The 20,356-nt window shown below is 40.6% G+C and overlaps 1 protein-coding gene across 1 annotated transcript; it reads left to right on the top strand.

Moving 5' to 3' along the window:
* Window positions 1-838: 838 nt before the first annotated feature.
* LOC149107491 (uncharacterized) lies at window positions 839-16,823 on the top strand. The gene is made up of 17 exons (XM_089296823.1): window positions 839-2,176; window positions 2,956-3,310; window positions 5,161-5,260; window positions 5,540-6,081; window positions 6,697-6,900; window positions 8,187-8,255; window positions 8,574-8,646; window positions 9,083-9,228; window positions 9,711-9,834; window positions 10,216-10,369; window positions 10,885-11,006; window positions 11,331-11,458; window positions 12,110-12,235; window positions 12,891-13,087; window positions 13,827-14,010; window positions 14,300-14,388; window positions 15,154-16,823. Exons 1-17 carry the CDS (start codon window positions 1,086-1,088, stop codon window positions 16,103-16,105), a joined length of 4,656 nt encoding a protein of 1,551 aa, XP_089152949.1. The 5' UTR covers window positions 839-1,085; the 3' UTR covers window positions 16,106-16,823.
* The last annotated feature ends 3,533 nt before the right edge of the window (window positions 16,824-20,356 follow it).

Raw genomic sequence — 20,356 nt, 5'->3', positions numbered from 1 at the left:
TTACCACAGGAATAAAATGTCACCTTTGATGTAAAATGACATGGGTTTTCCTAGGCTTCTGTCGTTTGAAATTGTTCATTTCACTCTCTCCAATCACTCTCTCTACCTACGCAACGTTGATAATACGTTACGTTACTGCCATCCACGGCTTTTATCTGCAGAGCATGATCCGCCTGTAAAACCTTTTATTAACGATTACTGCAGAAATTCTCGCACGCTCATTGGCTAATTGGCTGTCAATAAGAGGACAGACACATGAATTTACGGGCGAGAGCAAACAATTTGATAACTCGTTATCAAATTTGACAATTTGATAGTTTCGGTGTAGTTTGTTCGATAATCATGAGATTTGAGTGGGCTTCCTTTTTTTTAACGGAAGATTTCCTTTGTCTAGTTCAGCACTAGTTCAATGTCACGGGGGAAAAGGTACAAAGATCAAGTTGTTAAACTGACGTCAGTTTCTCATGTGCCCGTCCTGTGACTGACAAAGAATTTCGTAGTCTGCGGATCTACTCGGCTATCGCCTCGTGGATCCACAGCTACTTTGACAATGTTATGGCGAAATTAATGATCAATAACAGGAAAGACGCATGAAAACTGACGTCAATTTAACAAATTGATCTTTGCACCTTTTCTCCTATATTGAGCTAGTGCTGAACTGGACAAAGCAAATCTTTTGTTGAAAAAGGGAAGCCACTCAAATCTCAAGGGCACGGTTGGATGTTTAATTTTAAATTTGCAACTTGGACTAATATAAACACACAATCAAAACAAATCATTTCACTTCGTAATAAGAGCTCATGACCTTTCGAAGAATTTGAGGCGCTGGTCAGATACCAACCCTTTGTGGCCTGTTAGTAAAACTTCGTTTGTCACAGATATAATGACTGAGTAATTGCTTTAAATTCTTCAAAAAGAGATTGTAAGATTGCGTGACCAAAGTTACGTGACAGAATTGCTGAGCGCTTACCTACCTCATATGACGTTCCTTGTTCATCTGTCAAGACATCCAAGACATGTGAGATTCCGATGTCGCGCGCGTAAATACAAGTTTTTTCAGCGATCCAAACGACGGCTGTTTGGCAATGTCTTGGAAATGTTTGCTCTTAGGAGGCATTCTTCTTCACTTTCTTGTTGTAGTTTATTCAAGAGACGAGTTACATAAGATTGACTTGAGTAATCAGGAGGCCATTTGCAATGACAATTCACGTGCTGTGATTTTTATCGGACTACAAACGACCAAGAAGTGGATTATATTCTTCGAGAGTGGAGGACTTTGTACATCGAGAGCGGACTGCAACCAACGATATTTGAACAAGAACTCGACAGTGTTAATGACTTCCAAGCTACTTCCCGATAAAGTAATCGGCCGAGATATCTTGTCATCTTCGAAAAGCGAAAACCCGGCATTCTTCGATCACAATCATGTACTTGTTCCGTACTGTAGCAGTGATTTATGGCTCGGATCAAAGAACAAGACAAGCCAAAACGGATCATTTAATTTTGTGAATGATTCATCCGTTGAAAACTTCAGCTTTAAAGGCCGAGCGATTTTTCGGTCGGTATTCAAGGAATTAGTTCAGAAATACAATCTGTCTGTCGCGGAAGAGATCGTGGTTTCGGGAAGTAGTGCTGGCGGGATAGGAGTTTTGAATCACGCCAAATGGCTGAAATCTCAGAATTTTTCAATTAATGCCAGACTTCTATTCATAATAGATTCAGCATGGTTTATAAATTTCCAAGGTGGCATTAAGTCCAGAGTGAAACGAGAATTTGCCTTACTTGTAGGCCTTTCTTCGGAAGCTTGTGCAGATATTTCGTATGGCTACTCCTGCTGTCTTTCTGCGTCATGTTTGATTACGCGCGGTTTCGTTCCGAGTGACGTTCAAACAGCCCTTGTTTTTAGCCTGTACGATATTTACATGTTTGCAGACGTGCTGAAACGACTAGAAGATGAAGGGAAAACGGCGGAAAATCATGTGGCGGATTTTTTATCAGTTGTTAGCATGTATGGAGGAGCGATGAACGAATCACTTGAAATTTCCAACAGAAGTCTAACAAGTTTCTTTGTCCCTGCTTGTTTTCAACATACTTATTTCAGCACGTCCAGTTTGTGGGACGAAGACAGTGTGTTGCGTCCTTTGATTGAGGTCACTCGAGACAATGGAAAATTCAGGTAACATTGTTGATCGTCCAAATTATTTCAATATCGCTTGGCGTTTTTTTCATTTTCTAAACCGGCTTTCATAGCCCCTAATGAATTTTAGAAATTTGGCATTTTAGAATTTTCATAAGGTAAGCATATGTACCACTGCAACATAAAAGCATTCCTGAAGATGGCGACCGGGGGAAGGTTTATACAACGGAAAAAGATGATGACAAATGAAATGCAGTACCTCGTGCTCATTATCGATTGTCATGCAGCCATGCCCAATTAATAGGATTTATTATGTAAGTCGACATTTCAAGAGTAAATGAGGGGGTGGAGGTGGCGGGAGAGGAAGTGTATATCCATGTTTCATGCTTTGAGAACCATCTCATTTTGGGACCCAAATTTTGGGGGTGAATGATCCAATATGCCTCATCATTTTGTCTGCATAGCACCGAACAAGTATATTTTAAAGCAATCGTGTTCTTCCGTATAGATATCCAACTCGAACATCATGTTCAACATCTTTTGTGTAGTTCCAGAAAATATCTATATCTCACCCATGGAAGGGATTTTTTTCTAACCCCTCCTCCCCTGCACACCTCTGGAAATTCCAATTAAGCCTCATTCACTTCTTTAAATGTTTTGATCTTACAGACCCCTCCCCCCCCCCAAGGAAATTCCAATCCCTTCTATGGAGGGAGTATAAATACTTTCTGGAACTGCACATTGGAGAGGTCTTGCTCACGTTAGATGTCTAGTGTAGAAGTGTCTTTCTTAGTGTAGTTTGTGACCCTTCCCTTTAGTCATAGAGTTAAGAGTGGAACGTGGTCTTCTACAAAAATCCAGCAAGGGGATACTAGCATCAGCATTCAAGATTTCCTTTCGAAATGGGTCAAGTTGAGCAACACAAGTTCCATCAAACATATTGACAGCTGTATTGGTGCTCACTGTAATCCCACCTGCCCCGACAAAGTGGTTTTTCAGGATATAGGCGAGGTCTGGCGTGAGATTGTGAAGGCGGTAATCATTGCATTATCCCTAGTGATCACCATAGTTTGTTTTGCATTAAAAGCAGGCTTTGTGTGCTATTACCATTACTTGATGAAAAGACAGACAAGATACTTGAATGACAGTGAAACTTCTCAAGCTAGAAAGGAGGTAGGAAACTGTTGTTCAAAGAGCACCCTCTTCCAAATCTTGCCACACCCATTTTAATGTGTGCCCAACCCCCCTCCTTTTCCACCCCAGCCTCAACTATACCTGACTTAATTTCCATCTTCTTTTAGTTTCTATTCTTACGTCATGTCTATTAGCTCTAATGTGTCCATAATAACAATGAGTGGCCTGTCATACAGTACATTTTTTCCCAGCTTTCGTAAAATAACATTTTTCAGGTTTTTATGCTTTAAAGCAATGTCATAAAGAGAGTGAAATGACAAAAAACAATACTTTTTTGAATTTATGACAACCAAGGAAGGAAAAAGAAAAAAGTAGCAAGTCGTTTGTTATTAAATATTTGACAGCAACCTGTTGTATTCATATGTCCTTGTATCGATAAATCCCTTGCATCATCTTGGAGAGTAAGAAGTGAATCGATTATGTGTTTGCTTGTCGACCAAAGGAAATTAAAACAGTTTTGATTGCGCTATTCGCGTGATGCCTGAGAAGCTTCGTATACAGGATATTAGCGTGATTAGCTGATTTTATTTTCCGTGAAACGTCAATTTGGTAAATTATTCTTCGGGATCCGTGACCTGAAGGTTTTGCGTGATCCCTGAAGTACTTGAATCACTGACCGATATTCGTGATTTCAACACTCTATTCTTCATGAGTTTGAGACGCGAGTCCTCCGAATGGTTAGAGTCGTCTATCGAAAGTGATTTAAGTATGCGTTTTCAATAAGGAGCCTTTACTTAACCTTTCACGATTTTGCTTGCTTTCTTTGTGTACTTTGTCTTAGTCAATCGTTATTAATCGGAGTCGAGAAATTAATTGACACATTTAACTGTCTTATTGAAATGCCGGCCTGAGAAACCTAGCTCAAGACATTTTCACCACGCCAGAAGTGTTACAGTAACCAATTGATTTTTTTTTTTTTTTCAGTCGATAAGCCAATGAGGTTTTCATCCGTCAAGAATTGATACAAAATCAAACAGTTTCAAGCACCTTAAATTAAAATGCCCACGAAACTCCTGCTCGGTTTTTTTTTTTTTTTTTTTTTCAGTAAACAGAAACTTCAAAATAACTGACAGGCAGTTAATTAATGAAATTCTGAAGGCGAGCTGACTGATGTGGATCTTTCAAAATTATTACAGAGGAAAATTTAGATTGGAAACATAATTACCCCTCCACCCACCCCTCCCCTCCTAGTAGTTATCTCGATCTACATAATAGATTATGAGCTCGAGATTTCTACTGCGCCCTCGTCAACTATCACGCATAGAAATAAATGAAAGGGAATAATCTAATTGCTTTGGTGGAAATACACCAGTCGTTCAAAACTGTATCTAAATCCTCTTCACAGACACCTCCAAAACGCAGAGAAGCAGCCACCATTTTGTTAACAAGCGCACACTATTAGGCTACTCACTATCTACGACAGAATAGAAAGTGGGTAGCGTAGTCAATCAGATAACGGCATTCGTGATAGAACGCTAGTAGATTTTTGAGCAATAGAGAACATTTCCCGTGTTTTCTCCCAGAGTTGGGAGAGTTCGAGACAGTTATGCAAACCCGTGACGTAGTCGAGGGTTTGCATAACTTTCGAGAATTCTCCCAGTCCCCCGAGGTTTTAGATGAGGCTATGTACACACGGAAAAAAGTGCTCTATTGCTTTTATAAAATGATTCTCAAAAATACGCGCGAATCTTAAACGTCACGACCGTTTTTACATACTCTCATCTAAACACACCTATCGACCAATGAGAGCGCGCGTGGTAGCTCAGATATTTTATAAATGCTAATTATGCATACTTATAAAGTGTATTGTACGTGTATTTGTGTTCTAGCTTCCACTCTGCAAGTCCGATGAAACTGTTAGCATTGCCTGCCTATCATTGACTTACACAGTAGATGTGACCAAGAAGAAAGTGAAGAAAAGTGACAATGGTGAGAATTATTTATTAAAAGACTTTCTTAGCTCTTGTGGTTTGTTTTCACATTAAAGATAACGGGATATTCCGAGAAAATTGATCTTTTATCCACCTAAAGATTTTTCATTCATGTGCGCGCGACTATTTGAAAATCTGTTGGAAAAACTTCTTAAGAGTATCATTACATAGTCTGAATGGAGCAACAAACCGGCCAAGCTAAAAAAGTTCTATAGTTAGATTTTCCTTAGTTGTGCTTTCTTGGTTGGAAATTACTAACTCTTGGTTTCTTCATCAGATCCTGGCTCTGATGAAAACAGCAGCGCGTCCAAAGGAGACAGGGACAGTAAAACGTCATCACTGGTGGTTCCAGATTCAACCACCGATGAAGACTCTGGCAGTGACTTACAAGAAGAGGATCAAGAAAATAAAAAAGATGAAGTGGATGGCGGCTGGAAAATACGTCGTATGTTGTCAAATGGCAAGGATAAGAAAACGGACACAGTGGAAATTCTTCAAGAAATTCAAATAGACCCTGCTACCGAAAGCAAAGACGGTCGCTCCATTAGTGAATCCTTTGCCGGAAGTGATTTGCCGCTCTTACAAGGTAACCATGGTAACGGAGACAGTGGGTCACGAAGCTTCCTGGCACCAGTCTCCAAGGACTCGGTTGATGCTTTCGGTGAGAGGGGCGAGAGTTCCAACAAAAAGCAAATTCTTAAAGGCGTGTCGGCGTATTTCAACACTGGTGAACTGGTGGCGATCATGGGTCCTTCGGGCTGTGGAAAGACAACTCTACTTGATTTGTTAACAGGTAGAAGGCGACATGGTCACTCCAAGGTTTGTAGAACTTACTTCCATGGTATAGGGAACAAACCATCTGACTGGGTAGAATTTGATGTGTAACCAACCCCGATATAAACAAAAATTTTGCTAACTAGCTGTGATTTCAAGGACACTGACTGGATAAAATAACGTATGTGAAATACGAGATGAACAAACAAAATTTGTATAATCAGCCATTTAAGACACTAAATATGAACAAACGAATGCAAACAAACCTCTCAGTATTATTTGTGGAGATTGAAAAATATCGCATAATAGGGAGCTTAAGCAATGACGACAACAACACCAAGAACAGCGCCTAGTAAAATGACGAACGTTGCCGAGGAGTTGAACTAGGGTCTACCGAGAGCGGGACTTGAACCCGCGACCTCCAGATTTCAAGTTCAACGCCCTAACCACTCGGCCACGCTGCCTGCAGAGCAGAGAACGGCTAAGAAATGTACCGAGATTGTAAACGCATGTGCCGAGCTGTTAAACCTTTTCCTGGTTTGGTTTATTTTCCCTCTATTTTCGTAACGCTGCCAGTTTCGAAGAATCCATTCTTGTTAATTTTAATACAAATTGTAGCATATACCTAACAAACTGACATCTATCATTCATGTATTTCAGGGTCAAGTGTACATCAACGGGGTTGGTCTGGGGCAGGTGCAAGGCTGGTACGCGCGTAAGATTGGTTATGTGTTACAGCTCGCTGTGCCTTACTATGAAGAACTTACTGTTCGACAGAATCTCTTCTTCGCTGCTCACATGAGGCTTCCAAAGGAGACGAGCGCCTCAGAGAAATACGAACGTGTTGAGCAGATTATCGCTCAGGTAAACTTATTTGTTTTGTTTTAAATGTACGCAAGTAACTCTGTGGTTGGAAGGATGTAGCTGGAACGACCCTTTAAAAGTAAACTGTCTTGTTTCTTTTCCTTTAATCGTCCAAGAATATTCTGGTCATAAACAAGGCTATCAAACACTCATTCGATTATGGCAGAAGCTAGTGTTTTTGATAGTCCTAAAAATGGGTAAATTTGAACTATTTTTGTCACGTACTTACATTGGAACTTTTAACTGGAATTAAAATTCTTTGGTGGTTTGGGTCCGTTAATTTAGGATGGGTTAGGTAGTCAGGCCTTGTAAAGGACTTATGTCCTTTTGTCTTGCTACCCGCCACTTGGCAAATCAGTAAATCAATCAATCACTCGAACTTCGAATGCCACGAAATGAAATTTCTGCTATTTTGGTGTTTCGCAATTCCAGTCGCACTTTGACGATTGTTGTGCTAAATGGCCAACCAATGAGCAGGCTTACGTTTAGCGAGCACTTCCACTTCCGCATCAGACTCCTCCCCGCCGGATCACTTCGCTCTTCACTCGCGCGTGGTTTCTCGCGTTGTCTCGGGCGTGTGACTCGAAGGGGAGCCTCCTCGCAGAATACACGTCGCAAATTAAGTGACCTTGACCGTGCTTGTCATAAGACAGACACAAATGGGTACATTTAAGACCAATTGAGATTTTGAGACAACTTCCTTTGTTTAACCAAAACATCGAGACCTCCACCAAGCTTTGCTTTGTCTGGTTTAGTGGCGTAACGTCAACAGGAGATTCCTGTCATATCAAGGGCAGTTAAGGTTAAGGTTAAAGTGCTAATCGTACATTGAAGAACTGACCAAAGTGAGGAGAGTGGATAGGCAAGGAATAACTTCCGTCAACCATGCCCTGTAAGGAGTGTCTTCCAGTTCAACTTCGTTATAAGCTTGCTTTAGTGCAAAACCTATCGCATAGCCTGTAGTTAGGACAACTGATACAAAGTTCAATAAACGAGTTACAATCCAGATATTTCCCGTTATCTGCCCTTTACAGCACCAGCTTTAAACAGAAATCGTGCACCAATGACGTTACCTTAATAGACCATTTCGGAATTACCTTTAGCCTCTTTTTCAAAGCGAGTCTTGGTGCCCATCCCATCATATGAAAAGGAGATTTCATTCACATGCAAATTAAACTCATTTTCATGTGAATGGTTGTTCACCAGGCCTCGCTTTGACAGAGAGGCTTGAGGTAACTTGGAAATGAGCAATTGGTGATAACGGATCTTGTCTTTCTCGGTACCAGACTGGACTTACGCAAATGGCCGACACTGTGGTTGGTGGATCAACGGGCCTGGGTTTGAGTGGAGGACAAGTGAGTTGTTCAGCGCTAGCAGATTGATATCACTCGCTCGAAAGACTGTATGTCATACATGTAAACTACCCTACCAACCCAAAGTTTAACCATTATTTTCCAAATAAAAACTAGAGTCGGAAATTGTTCTGTTAAAGTACCGTTCTTCAGGCTTCAGTGAAGCGCAGATATTTGTGAGCAGTATGACACTTGTAGTAGCCAAACGTTCAAACTAAAAGTCGATTCAAAAATTAAATACTGCTTTTGCCATGAAGTTCTTCTACTTGTAGATGAGGCTTATTGTCTCCTATTTTCTTACTCAAATGATTTATGTTGCAGAAACGTCGACTGTGTGTTGCTCTTCAACTGATTAACATGCCATCTGTGCTATTTCTCGATGAGCCAACTTCAGGTTTGGGTTTTTGTCTATTTATATTCTCTCATCATCGACAAAACTCAGAATTGTCAATTACAAAGAAACTGTCAGGAGATGCCAAGTCCGAGAGGAAGGGGCACTATACAAAATTTTTGGCGGAGGGTGGTCGGGGCTCCAATGTTATTAGTTTCGTAGAGGAATATGCGCAATTCCTAGCCAGACTACAAAACAGACCAAAAATTAACGTTTAAATCTATCTCCTATTTAAGACCAAAGCGGCTACAAAAACCATGCCTTTACGGCCGCGCATACCTAAAGAACTTATATAAGGGAGTTCCTCCCATCCCCGAGATACCAAGTCATGGTTAGTGCATTTTCCCGAAAATAGTAGTTCACTGAGGTAGAAAAACACAAAAATTTATCTTGACCTCAAGAAGGCAATTCGTTAATTTGCTTCTGATTTTGAATTCAGGTCTGGACGCGTCATCTTCGCTTGAGCTGTTAAATCATCTGAATCTTGTAGCTGAGTCAGGCAGACTTGTTATTCTCACTATTCATCAGCCAAGACTGGAAATCTTTCATCTTTTTCACAAGATTCTTTTCTTGTGCGATGGACAGGTATTCTACACGATTACTTTAATAAGAAAACCCTCCCCGAGGCTCTCAGGGCCCAGTTACCTTTGGTTGTCATGATATATTCGGTAAACTTCGGGATATCTTCGGAAACTGTCAAAGGCCCATTGTCATTGAAACATTTCAGTGTCGCTTGCGAGGTTACGAGTTCGTTAACTCAAATCAAAATATTATAGCAGAATATATTGTTTGACTCAACATCTCGTCCTTCCTCTGTTGTTATACACGTCGCTTAGTTTTTGTCTTTGCGTTTTTTTTCTCGCCCAGTTTTTGCGTATAATGGGACGAGAGCAGTGTATCATCAATTTGTTCATTTGTTTGCTAATTTATTGCTTTGTTTGCTTATTTGTTGCTTTGTTTGCTAATTTATTGCTTTGTTTGCTAATTTATTGCCTTGTTGGCTAATTTATTCCTTCGTTTACTAATTTATTCCCTTGTTTGTTAATTTTTCTTTTGTTTATTTGCAGGTTGCATACTATGGGGAGCCTTCCATGGCACCGGAAATATTCATCAAAGCTTACGCTAGTGCAACTTCGGAAGAATATCAGCTGAGTGAGGAAGCACCGAAAATCGACGCCAAAAATCCCGCAGGTACTAAAATTACCCTTAGGATTAAGGTTAGAACAACGTTACATGTTGAAGAAACAAGCTAAGTGTGTTATTGTCAACCATTAATAGCACGCGCTCGTATAAATCTTGAAGATACGCTTACGCTCGAAAGAGATGCACTTATATTTTTCCCCCAAGTATTAGCCTTTTTAGCAACGCGAAGAAATCTAGGACGAGTCTCGTCTCGCAATACTTTGTGGGACTGCTACTTCCTTTCATCTTTTGTTTTGCTTCCAGTAATGGTCCCACTAGCCAGTGCGAGATGAGACTCGCCTCAGATTTTTGTCTCGTTTCCTTAGCAGCGAATTACAGAAGCAACGGAGATCTTTCTGAATATTCTCTTTCCTAAATTTGAAAATGTAGACACCATCATGGATTTACTGAACTGCAGTCAAGCTCGCCGCGCTATTCTGGATTATTATCAAACAAGTGGTGAACCACAGGCAGTCCAAGAAGCCATCACGACGTCACAGGAACATGCCAGTAAAACGGTTACCATGGAGACAATGAGTAGGATGTAAGTGTAACCCTTTGATCTGCTTCATTTTAAAACCTCTACTTCGTCCTTCTCGGTTAATCTGCACCGGACTAGGGGCGTCGTTTGTATTCTTTATCCATTGTTACGTTTGGCTAGTTATAAAAGACGTTCAGGTAGTACCCCTTTGTAACGGTCTATTTGACTATCGTGATGTTACAAACTTTCCGGAAATGTCTGACCCGACGTTTCACTGTCACGCAATTTTTCCACCCGATATTTCCAGGCTTTTAGGCCCTGTCCACACTCTGCCAGAGGAATTTGAAAATGGAGGTTTCACTCTGAAAACGCATCAAATGTTTTCCGTCCACACAAGGCCGGAGAAATTTTCGTGGCGGATTACCTGCGTTGTCAAATTCCTCGGGCGTATTGTGCACTGGGTCTTAGTCGAAAAGATAGCATCCCTTTCGTGTCGATTTCCGCAACAAGTATTTTAATTTATGTTTTCTGTAGAATTTTATACTGTTTAACTTGCTGCTGGTTTTTGTTGATGACAGCGTGGATGGAGCTGGGTCGTTGAACAGAATTTTTGTGCTGGAGAGCAGAGCTTCTGAGAAGCAAACACTTGGACAAATCTTGTATTTCCCGCTGATTTTTTTCGCCTTTGGAATTATTGTTGGTACGTAAATTAAAGAGGAAGTGCGTCATTGTCACCCAGTGTTAAGGAGGCGAGGTCATGTTAGTGTCACGCCATTTTAAAACGACTAGGTCACGCTAATATTGCGCCATGTTTAGGGAACTAGGTCACGCTGTGACCAAGCCATGTTAAGCAACTAGATCACCTTAGTGTCAAGCCAAAACAAAGGATAGGGGTCAGGGCTTAGGTTACGATAGCTTGGATTATTCATGTTTATCTCTGTTAGATAAATGGGATTAAAACCTTGCAATAGCAATTTTTTTTAAAATATGAGCTAAAAGGTAATGTTTATGCCCGTATTTGCAGGGACTGTCTATTGGCAAGCGGAGGATAGAGACGGCGTTCTGTTGATGTCAGCATATTGTGTTTACTGCTGTGCAAGTCCTTTGTTTCTCAGCTCCGTTTTGATGGCGCACCTCAATAAAGCTTTGGGTGTAAGTACTGACTCGTCCCCAGGCGTCCCTCTTTGGTTTGAGCGCGGTGCCCATGGTATTATGAGCCTATAACAATGAAGTACTGTGCCCCTTTTTTTCCCGCTCTTCGCCCGACGAAACGGAACGGGCGCCTGGGGACACAATTGCAGTTTAATAACTATTGCACTTGAAAATAGGAGTTCCCTTACTGACAGTCACGGCGCGGTGGCCTCATGGTTAGTGCGCTGGACTCCAGATCGAGCGGTTCGGGTTCGAGTCCTGGCCGTGGACATTGTGTTGTGTTCTTGGGCAAGACACTTTACTCTCACAGTGCCTCTCTCCACACAAGTGTATAAATGGGTATCGGCGAATTTAATGCTGGAGGTAACCCTTTGATGAACTAGCATCCCATACAGGGAGTAGCAGAAATACTTCTGATAAGTTCCGGCCTGATGGGCCACTTGGCTCGTATGCAGACTTTAACTTACACTCATACCTTTCTTTTGAATCACTTTTTACTCATTGTCTCTTTGCTTGAGCAAAAATACTTTCTTACACGACAAACACACCACAACAACGCTAACAGCCACAGAGGTAAGTATCTGATGTTCTTCCTTGTCGGATAGACTTTCATTGTTTTGTTCAACCGACTGTAGCGTCTTTTGTTATCAGATATTTCACCTGGAGCGCCAAGATGGCTGTGGTAGATCTTACGAGAATGTCATCCAAACATTTGTTCGAACGACTGCAGTTTGCGTGTTACCAGTGATATTGTGTTCAGCCATGTCATATTTCATGGTAAGTTCGCTTAAGCTACGGGGGTTATATTTTCCCTAGCTAATAAGAAAGATGAATGTGATAGTTGGTGTAGTGGGATCGTCCGGGTGAGGGTAGTTCTGAAAAGAACTGTTGTTGGTGAGCGGAAGTCATTTTCAAAGTCACGTGAATAGTGTTAGTCAGTCGATGATGTTATAAGTCTGGTCCGTTGAAAGTAATTGGTCAGTTTGGCCATAATGGTATTGGTTGAAAGACTCGTGTAAAGTTCGTCAGCAGTCATTGGTCATTTACTAGGGTAGATGTGAGTTCTAAAATTGTCTGATTTTAACCACTACTTTTTTTTCCCACCACATGTTCGAGTTTCATCCTGTTTATAAATGTTCTCTTAGCTAAAGACAGATAACCAGCGACAAATGACGTTTGTGATATCTATTCCTGGGTTATGTCCTCAAGATGTTGTAAAAAGTTAAGAAAAGACTTGTAAATAAGTCAAATGTGACAAGATTATCTACAAAATGGACATATTTTGAGAATATCCTTTTTTAGCCGTCTTCGAGCTAGAACAAAATAATGGATGGAAGCATTTGAAAGTGCTGGTTTTATGTTCTATATTGTAACAAGAGTACATATTTGGAGGCATATTTCTAACTGTTTCAACTATCAACTTCTTTTTCAGGTGATGACGTCATACAACTTGTGGAAATTCTTGCTGGTGACAATCATTTCATTGGTTTTAAACCAAACCTGGATATCAGTCTATATGATGGTGATTTGTGCACATCCGGGGATCGCTCATCGTATTTGTCCAATGGTGTCCGCCATTGGAGGCTTTGCGGGAGGTTTTCTAGTGCCTAGGCCTCAAATGCCAGTGGTGTAAGTCTTCAGTTTTTGGAGTGTTTAGTTCCTAACTTGTAATAAAATAAGTAGTAATTTCTTTGATAATATGAGCCAAAAGAAATCTAAAAGTTAGATTCTATACATCCTAAATAGCAGGGTAGACATACCAAAAATATCTTTGCAATGCGAAATACGGAATCCGGGTGGTGTGTGGGTGCTCTAGATGGCTCGAATTCTTCTCAGCACTTTAAAGCCCCGGTCAAACAGACTCGCAAGTTGTCGCAAGTAGCCAGAAGTTGAACTTGCGTAGGGACTTGCGTTGGGTGGCCAAACGGACTCGCAAGTTTCCTCGCAAGTACACGCATGTCGCAAAAAAACCCATTTTCAAGGAAGACATATCCTGTATTTCATTGGCTAATAATAGGTTAATGGACATCACTCAACTTGCGTTGACTTGGGTTCGGTGGCCAAACGGTGAAAAACTTGCGTCGACTTGCGTGCAAATTTGATCTCGACCAAAGTGAGCGCAAGTCATCGCAAGTCAACGCATGTGAACGCAAGCCCTGGCCAAACGGAGTCGCAAGTAGACGCAAGTTGAGAACTTGCGTCTACTTGTGACTCCGTTTGGCCAGGGCTTAATAGTATTTTGAAAGAAACGTATTACAGCCTAGAACTGAAATTAGTTGACGTTAAAAAGTGTAAGAAAATGTATCATTAAGGCTCTGGACTGTGCTCTGCTGAGTCTATTAAAATCAGGTTTTCTTCCTGCTTTCAGGTACAATTTATTATTCTACATCAATCCACAGTTCTATGGCTACGCAGCTATCACAAAGATCTTGTTACTGAACGTTCGTCTGAACTGCGAATACGAGTCGACATTGAACTGTATCAGTACAGATGGCAACGCTGTGCTGGCCAGATTTGGACTGGAAACAGTTAACCCTTATGAACACTTGGTGGTAAGTATTCCATGGTGACCAGATGACATGATGGAGACGACAGAAAGCCACAATAATGGGAAATCTTACAAAATTAGTCTGAGCGAGAAGACATTTTTCTTCGCGCGCTAAATTTTTCCACCGAAAAATTTTTCCACCGTTTGAGAGATGTCAGAGGTTATCTTTACTTTGAAGAATTTGTTTCTACTGTAAATGCTCAGCCCCAACAGCACTTGTGCTAAATCACTTATTGAAAGTAACAAAGGTTCGTTTTTTTTCTTAATGTTGTTGTTTCATTCCTTTATTTCAGATTATGTTGGGGATGACAGTGTTATCTTTGTTACTCTCTTGGTTGTTTCTAGAAGCAAAGTACTTCAACTTGAGTTGCTTCACTAAAGCGTAAGTTGCTTTCAGGTTTTACTCAGTTAAGGTTCTTCACGTTAAAGTTATGTTTAAGTATGTCAGAAATCCAGTAACTTCCCAGCTTTAGAATATCGTACCCAGTACTTTACTTGATGCAAAAGTAGTGTATAGAGTCAGGGACATAAACCACTTGAGAAACGGGTAAGGCGTCAAACACGAGCGAGTGTGTTACGTAATAAATCAAACACGAAAGACCGTGTTTCACCGCATTTTCAAACACCGAGAAGAGAGCTGACGAACTTCGAGGTGTTTGGAAATGTGGTGAAACACTGTCTTGAGTGTTTGATATATCTTCTCAATCGAAACTTAAACTATGGAGAAAAGGGAGAAATAAAATCGTAGAAGTCTATACTGATTTAGATCAGATATCCAAACACCGGGACAGTCATAATTATCTAAATGAATTGTTAACGAGTTTGAGAAAACACGTTTCCAAACACTGATGGAGAAGACAGTTTAAAATAAGACACGCAGTGGAAAATTCTCCTACTTCGAGGAGTATAGAAATGTGGTCAAGCAGTGTCTCACGTGCTTGATATATCTTCTCAATCGAAACAGAAGCTAGGGAAAGAAATCTATGCGTTTTGAGATCAGACATCGCATGACATCAAATCAGATTATATATCACAATAAATCTCGTGGCCTAAATATGTTTTTGAAATCTTCTCAATCATGCTGATATTGCATTCACTCTTACGGGATGAAAAAATCGAAGCTTGAAATTGTTTATTTGAATTTCAGTCCGCCAGCATTGTCCGCTGAGCCTAAAATGGAGAGAGTTGAGGAAGTTTCTGTTAAACCACCTGATGAAATCCCCACCAAAGATGACGAGGAGGAGGAAATAGAGATGGAGACGCCAGAATTCATTCCCGTCAAGCCATTCAGTCGTAACCGAAGTTCTGCAAAATCCAGGCTTGGGCTGATAAGTGGGAACCAAGGATTTCATTCTGTTAAGCTTCCTTCTCAAAGGCGGCGTACCAGCACATCGGAAGACCTTTTTAACACGGAGCAAGTCATAGATGGCGCGAACAGACGTAATCTGCAGGCTATCCCCCGCAAACGGATGGCCAGCGTTTCAGGGAAGGAACTGTGGAAATGCACGCGACAACATGTGGAGGAAAGAAAGATTTACTTCGACAAGCGAATGTCTCAGGTTCAAAACATCGCCAGACGTTACACGATAAAGCATTCGCAATCCATGCGAAGGAGAGCCAAGGGGAAGGCGGCCATTCCTCGCAGAAGCACCATGGCTTCTTCGGCGGCACACGAAGCTATGAAGCAGGAATTAGTTTTGAAGCGTAATGGTTGCATGCAGGAAGAGTGTAGGAAGGAGCTTTCCCGACAAGAAGTAGAAGAGTTGACAGAAGATGAAGGAAATGAGGAAGGAAGTGAGTTTACAACAGGTGAAGTTGAAGACTCTGTTGATGGGAAATATGCCCATCGAGGAGAAGCCTCTGAATCTGAGAAGGCGCAACAGCTTAAAGATGACGAAAGAACAAGTACGAGTGGCTCTGGTGTCGCATCTGTTAAGGGGATAATATTAGAGAGAAAGCAGGAGGAACATAGTGAATCCAAGGACCAACAGCAAGCGGCAAGTGAAGGCAATGATTCCCAACAAGTTGAAGTGAAAGATAAAGGAAAGCGAGTAAAGAGAGTCTCCCTAATGGATGTCACAGATGTTCTGGATGTGTAACTGGAGCACAAAGTCATTCTTGTTCAGTTCAGTAAAAACCCGATTGTAAGAAAAAATAGGTTTTTGTATTTTGGGGTAGTTATCGGCAATTTAGGCTAAGTAGGTTCTCGATCAGGTTCTTAATTTCTATGAAGGAGATATACTTGTTGATTACCAGAAAAATAAGTAAGCATGGGTGTGGTTCTTGAATACACAGCATTTATTCACATCTGTATTATGTATTTTCTGGTAATCTAAATTTGCAATCTCGGAGTCACAATCTTAGGTTAAAATATTTACCATAATTTAAAACTGTGACTGGCATATTAGAACCTGCGTGATCTTGCTTGGCTAAACAGGTTCTTATATTTTGGGGTTTTAGAGTCGCAAATGTCTGCCAGCAGGTTCTTAAACCACTAGGTTCTTACAAGCGGAGTTTTACTGTATTTTTGAAAGAAATGTTTGTATAGTATGAACTGGTAACTTTGCTACAGTGTCATGGAAAAGTATTCAGATTCATGGCATGATTAGCACAATTGAATTTAACTGGTTATCGCTGCACTGGTGACTGATTACATCGTGCATAAAAATGCACTTTATGCATGAATGTTGTTGCGTATATTTCATGGTATGGACAGGTGTCACTGGTCAAATATTGTAATGTAAAAGGCATACCGAGCTATTTAAGTTTGCTTCGTAAAAATAATGATAGTAATAAAGTTCTTTTTTTTATTGGTGATATATCTCTCTCGAGGTTTTAATGTCTAACTCTCAGTGCATTCGGGAGGGTTCAGGTTTCCCCATAAATGAAGCTTTTTCCTAACGGGCCAGCAGGCACGTGTTTATGTTCTGGACATCTAGTTGTATTAGCATAACTCACACGATAACCTCCGTTAAACCCAAACTAATAAGGGGACACAGACTAAGACAAAATACAAAACTGAGAGGACTAAGATACCTACATCTACACTAAAATATGGATAATACAAAGTGCAGTCTAAAATGTTTTAAAGATAAAGCTAAACATTATAGGTGATGTGTCGATAGCTGATCTAATGTAAAAAAATCTATTAATTTTTTAATTTTAATCGATTAATTTTAAGATTTAAGAGTGTCACGTTGAGCAGAGGATACAACCCTTACAGTCGGCTTCTGTGAACTTAGATCTTTGCCACGAATGCGCCTTTTAAACTCATTAAGTGTTTTGGCTGATCTGTCATCCGTAGATAGTTAACAAACAAGTTGGTTCATATTGGTTTCGTGACTGACAATAAACCTTCGTCTGTTCATCGTAAAGTACTGGGTTTTGCGCAACAGTCCGTTATCCCGCAGCGCAGCAGCCAGATCGCCTATTTAAATAACTCAATCAAATAACCTTGAAATTTTAAGTAAACCTAAAAATACTAGATTGGTAAGATGGCAAAACACCAAAGAAATAATAATTAACCTTAAAGGAGAAAGGATGGTTAAGGATGGAGAAGATTGATGTGGATTGCAAACGACGAACTTGAGCAGCTTTTCAAGATGCGCACACTGTGACCTAGTTCCTTTAACAGCAACAAATTGTGCAAATCATTGTCTATCACAGGGGGAAACCAAAACGTTTGTCCGATGAATAACTGGCATTCTTTGATCTTTGCTTCAGTGGAACCTCGATTTAACGAAGTCGCTGGGGACCGGCCAAATTTGTTCGTAAAATCGAGGGTTCGTTATATCGAAAACCTCGATATAACGAATTTGAGGGGAAGTGACCAAAATGTTCGTTATAAGGAGGTCATAGTTAATGATTGATTTGTAACACGGGTGACTTCTGTCACGCAATTCAATGCAATTTTCGTCACCCAGAAGTGCCGCGTTTTGAGATGCATTTCATTAAGCATGGTGGCTTTCAGTATCAATTATTTTCACTTTTGAGGAGACGCGCAGCTTTTGTTTACAAAAGAACGACACTTTCAGAGTAGCGATTTCAAAATGTTGCAACATAGAGGTTATACAGAAAATTGTCTATGTAAACAAGGAAACGGGCTTTAGTGTTGTTATGTTGCACTACCCAACATTTCAGGTTTTCAAAGAAGATAGAGCAGAAGTTAATTGATGTCGAAATGCTGTAGTGCCAATGTCTATGACGTATAATAAGCCGTTGACTGAAAGGTTGCTGTCTCTTTACCATAGGGATTACAAAGATTTGTTGACTGTTGATCTGTCCAGCGTTTATCTTCAGTCGCATGTTGACATTGTAATTCGTTATATCGAGGTAGATTTTGCGTTTGGGCTTCCGGATTATGTTCGTTATATCGAAGAATTCGTTATATCGAGGTTCTATTCCATACATTTTATTGTAACTTTGGCCGGGACATGGAATAGCGTTCGTTATATCGAGGACTTCGTTAAACAGAGGTTCGTTCAATCGAGGTTCCGCTGTATAAGCTATTCAGTGTCAAAGGAGCTTGCTTTGAGTGTTGAAAGGCAAGTTATTACGTTTGGATTTTACCCGAGCCGGTTATTTCACTCAACTTAACAAATCGAATGTGGTTTAGCGGAGTCTGTACTCTTATCGACAACGATACGCGTCATCACAGTGGTCAAAATGTTGTGGACTCACGAGGCGCACAACAAATTTTGACCACTGTGATGACGTGTATCGTTGTCGATTAAATAATTGGTTCACGCTCGGGAACTTTGGAGAGCACGAAAGAAGCAACTCTAGCTTCTTGAGTGCTCTCCAAACTTCCCAAGTGCATCCATAACTCGATATACGCACAGCTAAAAGCACGAACTAATTCTTTTATAGACCACGCTAAACCACGTTTCGATTTGTTTTTTACCACAATATCAACGTCAAAGAAAATGTTTCAGAGCTGAAAAAGGCATTGCGCGACGCATTGACGCGACCAGCGTTGTCTGGACTCCAATCAGATTGCGAAATTAGTACCAACTGTGGTAAAAATTTCTTTTATAGTTCCCTTATAACAGATAATTATGCGGGAAACTAAAACGTGCACGTACAGCTGTACACTACAGTGAAAACAAAAGACGAATTAGAAATAACAAATGGATCGCCGTGTTCTTTCAAGCGTTAATGTTGTGGTTCATTTGAAAGCATCGTAGCATGCGGACATTTAGGCACTTCTGTCTGCTTTGTGGGTTCGGAAATCCATTAGCTTTCTTTGTTCATAGAGAGTAGCACTTGATAACTATTTAAGTGGAACTTCCTTATAAGCTATAGAGGTATGTGAGCACTGTACCGTGTGGTGTTTCAGCCACTGTGTTTTGGTCTGAAGTAAGTTATGCTTCATCCTCCCACCTGTAATTTGCTGATGTTATTTAGACAAAAACATTTTCTTTCCCCCAGTAACATATGCATAACAGAATTCATAGTGTTCTAGAAACAATAGAAACAGTTTAATTCCCCGTGAACTAAGGTAATTTGTTATAGACTTGTAATAATGTTTGCGGTATGAAATAGGGGTACAGTGGAACCCCGTTTATGCGGTCACTAACGGGCCATGAAAATTTGGCTGTATTAAAAGGGGTGGCCGCATTAACAGGGTAAGATCAAATTCATGTTTGGTCTAAATTGAGTAACATCACCATATACCACAGGTTGGGATTTTAGAATGTGGCCGTTGACTGTATTAATGGGTGGCCTCATTTACGGGGTTTTCTTATAAGAAGATGTATGGGCGTTTCGCTGGGACAAAAAAAGTGGGCGTAGTAACGAGATGACCATGAGGCAGGGTTCCACTATATTTAATTTAAGCAAGTCTAAGTTGCTATTTTTTGCTTGAAAGAGGGAAGGAAAAAAAGTACGCAAGATACATTTCTTTAACCAGTCGCCAACCGTCCACTAATTTCCCCGCTGTTGAACATTGGATGGCGGGTATGATGGCAGGTTAAGTCAAGTCTGAAATAAAATATCAAAAATCACATATTTTGGTCTTAAAAACAGGATGAGGGTTGAAGAAAACAGGCAACACACCCCTAACAAGCATTTCGGGGAGTAACTTCCCTCGGGGATACCTATTAGGAGGCGTTGAGAAAGTTATGTCGCCAGGTATCTAGTAATCCTATTACGCTCGATGTACACCACCCGAGGGTACGGTGTAAATCGGGGGACCCGGGGGGACTCCTATATAACTAGTCCAGGGATGCTCGTCAGAAAATTTGAATTAAAACTTCATATAGATACCACTTAAACAAGAAATGCAGCACTTTTACATTATTATTTCTTCGACTGCACAGTAAGAGATACTGCGAGTCCCAAAGTTAAAA

This window comes from Orbicella faveolata, unplaced genomic scaffold (genome assembly GCF_042242905.1).
Source record: "Orbicella faveolata isolate gen_17 unplaced genomic scaffold, um_ofav_v1 contig_27, whole genome shotgun sequence".
Lineage (NCBI taxonomy): Eukaryota > Metazoa > Cnidaria > Anthozoa > Scleractinia > Merulinidae > Orbicella > Orbicella faveolata.
Note: the sequence above shows the minus strand (reverse complement) of the source record. Positions and strands in the feature narration are given on the sequence as shown.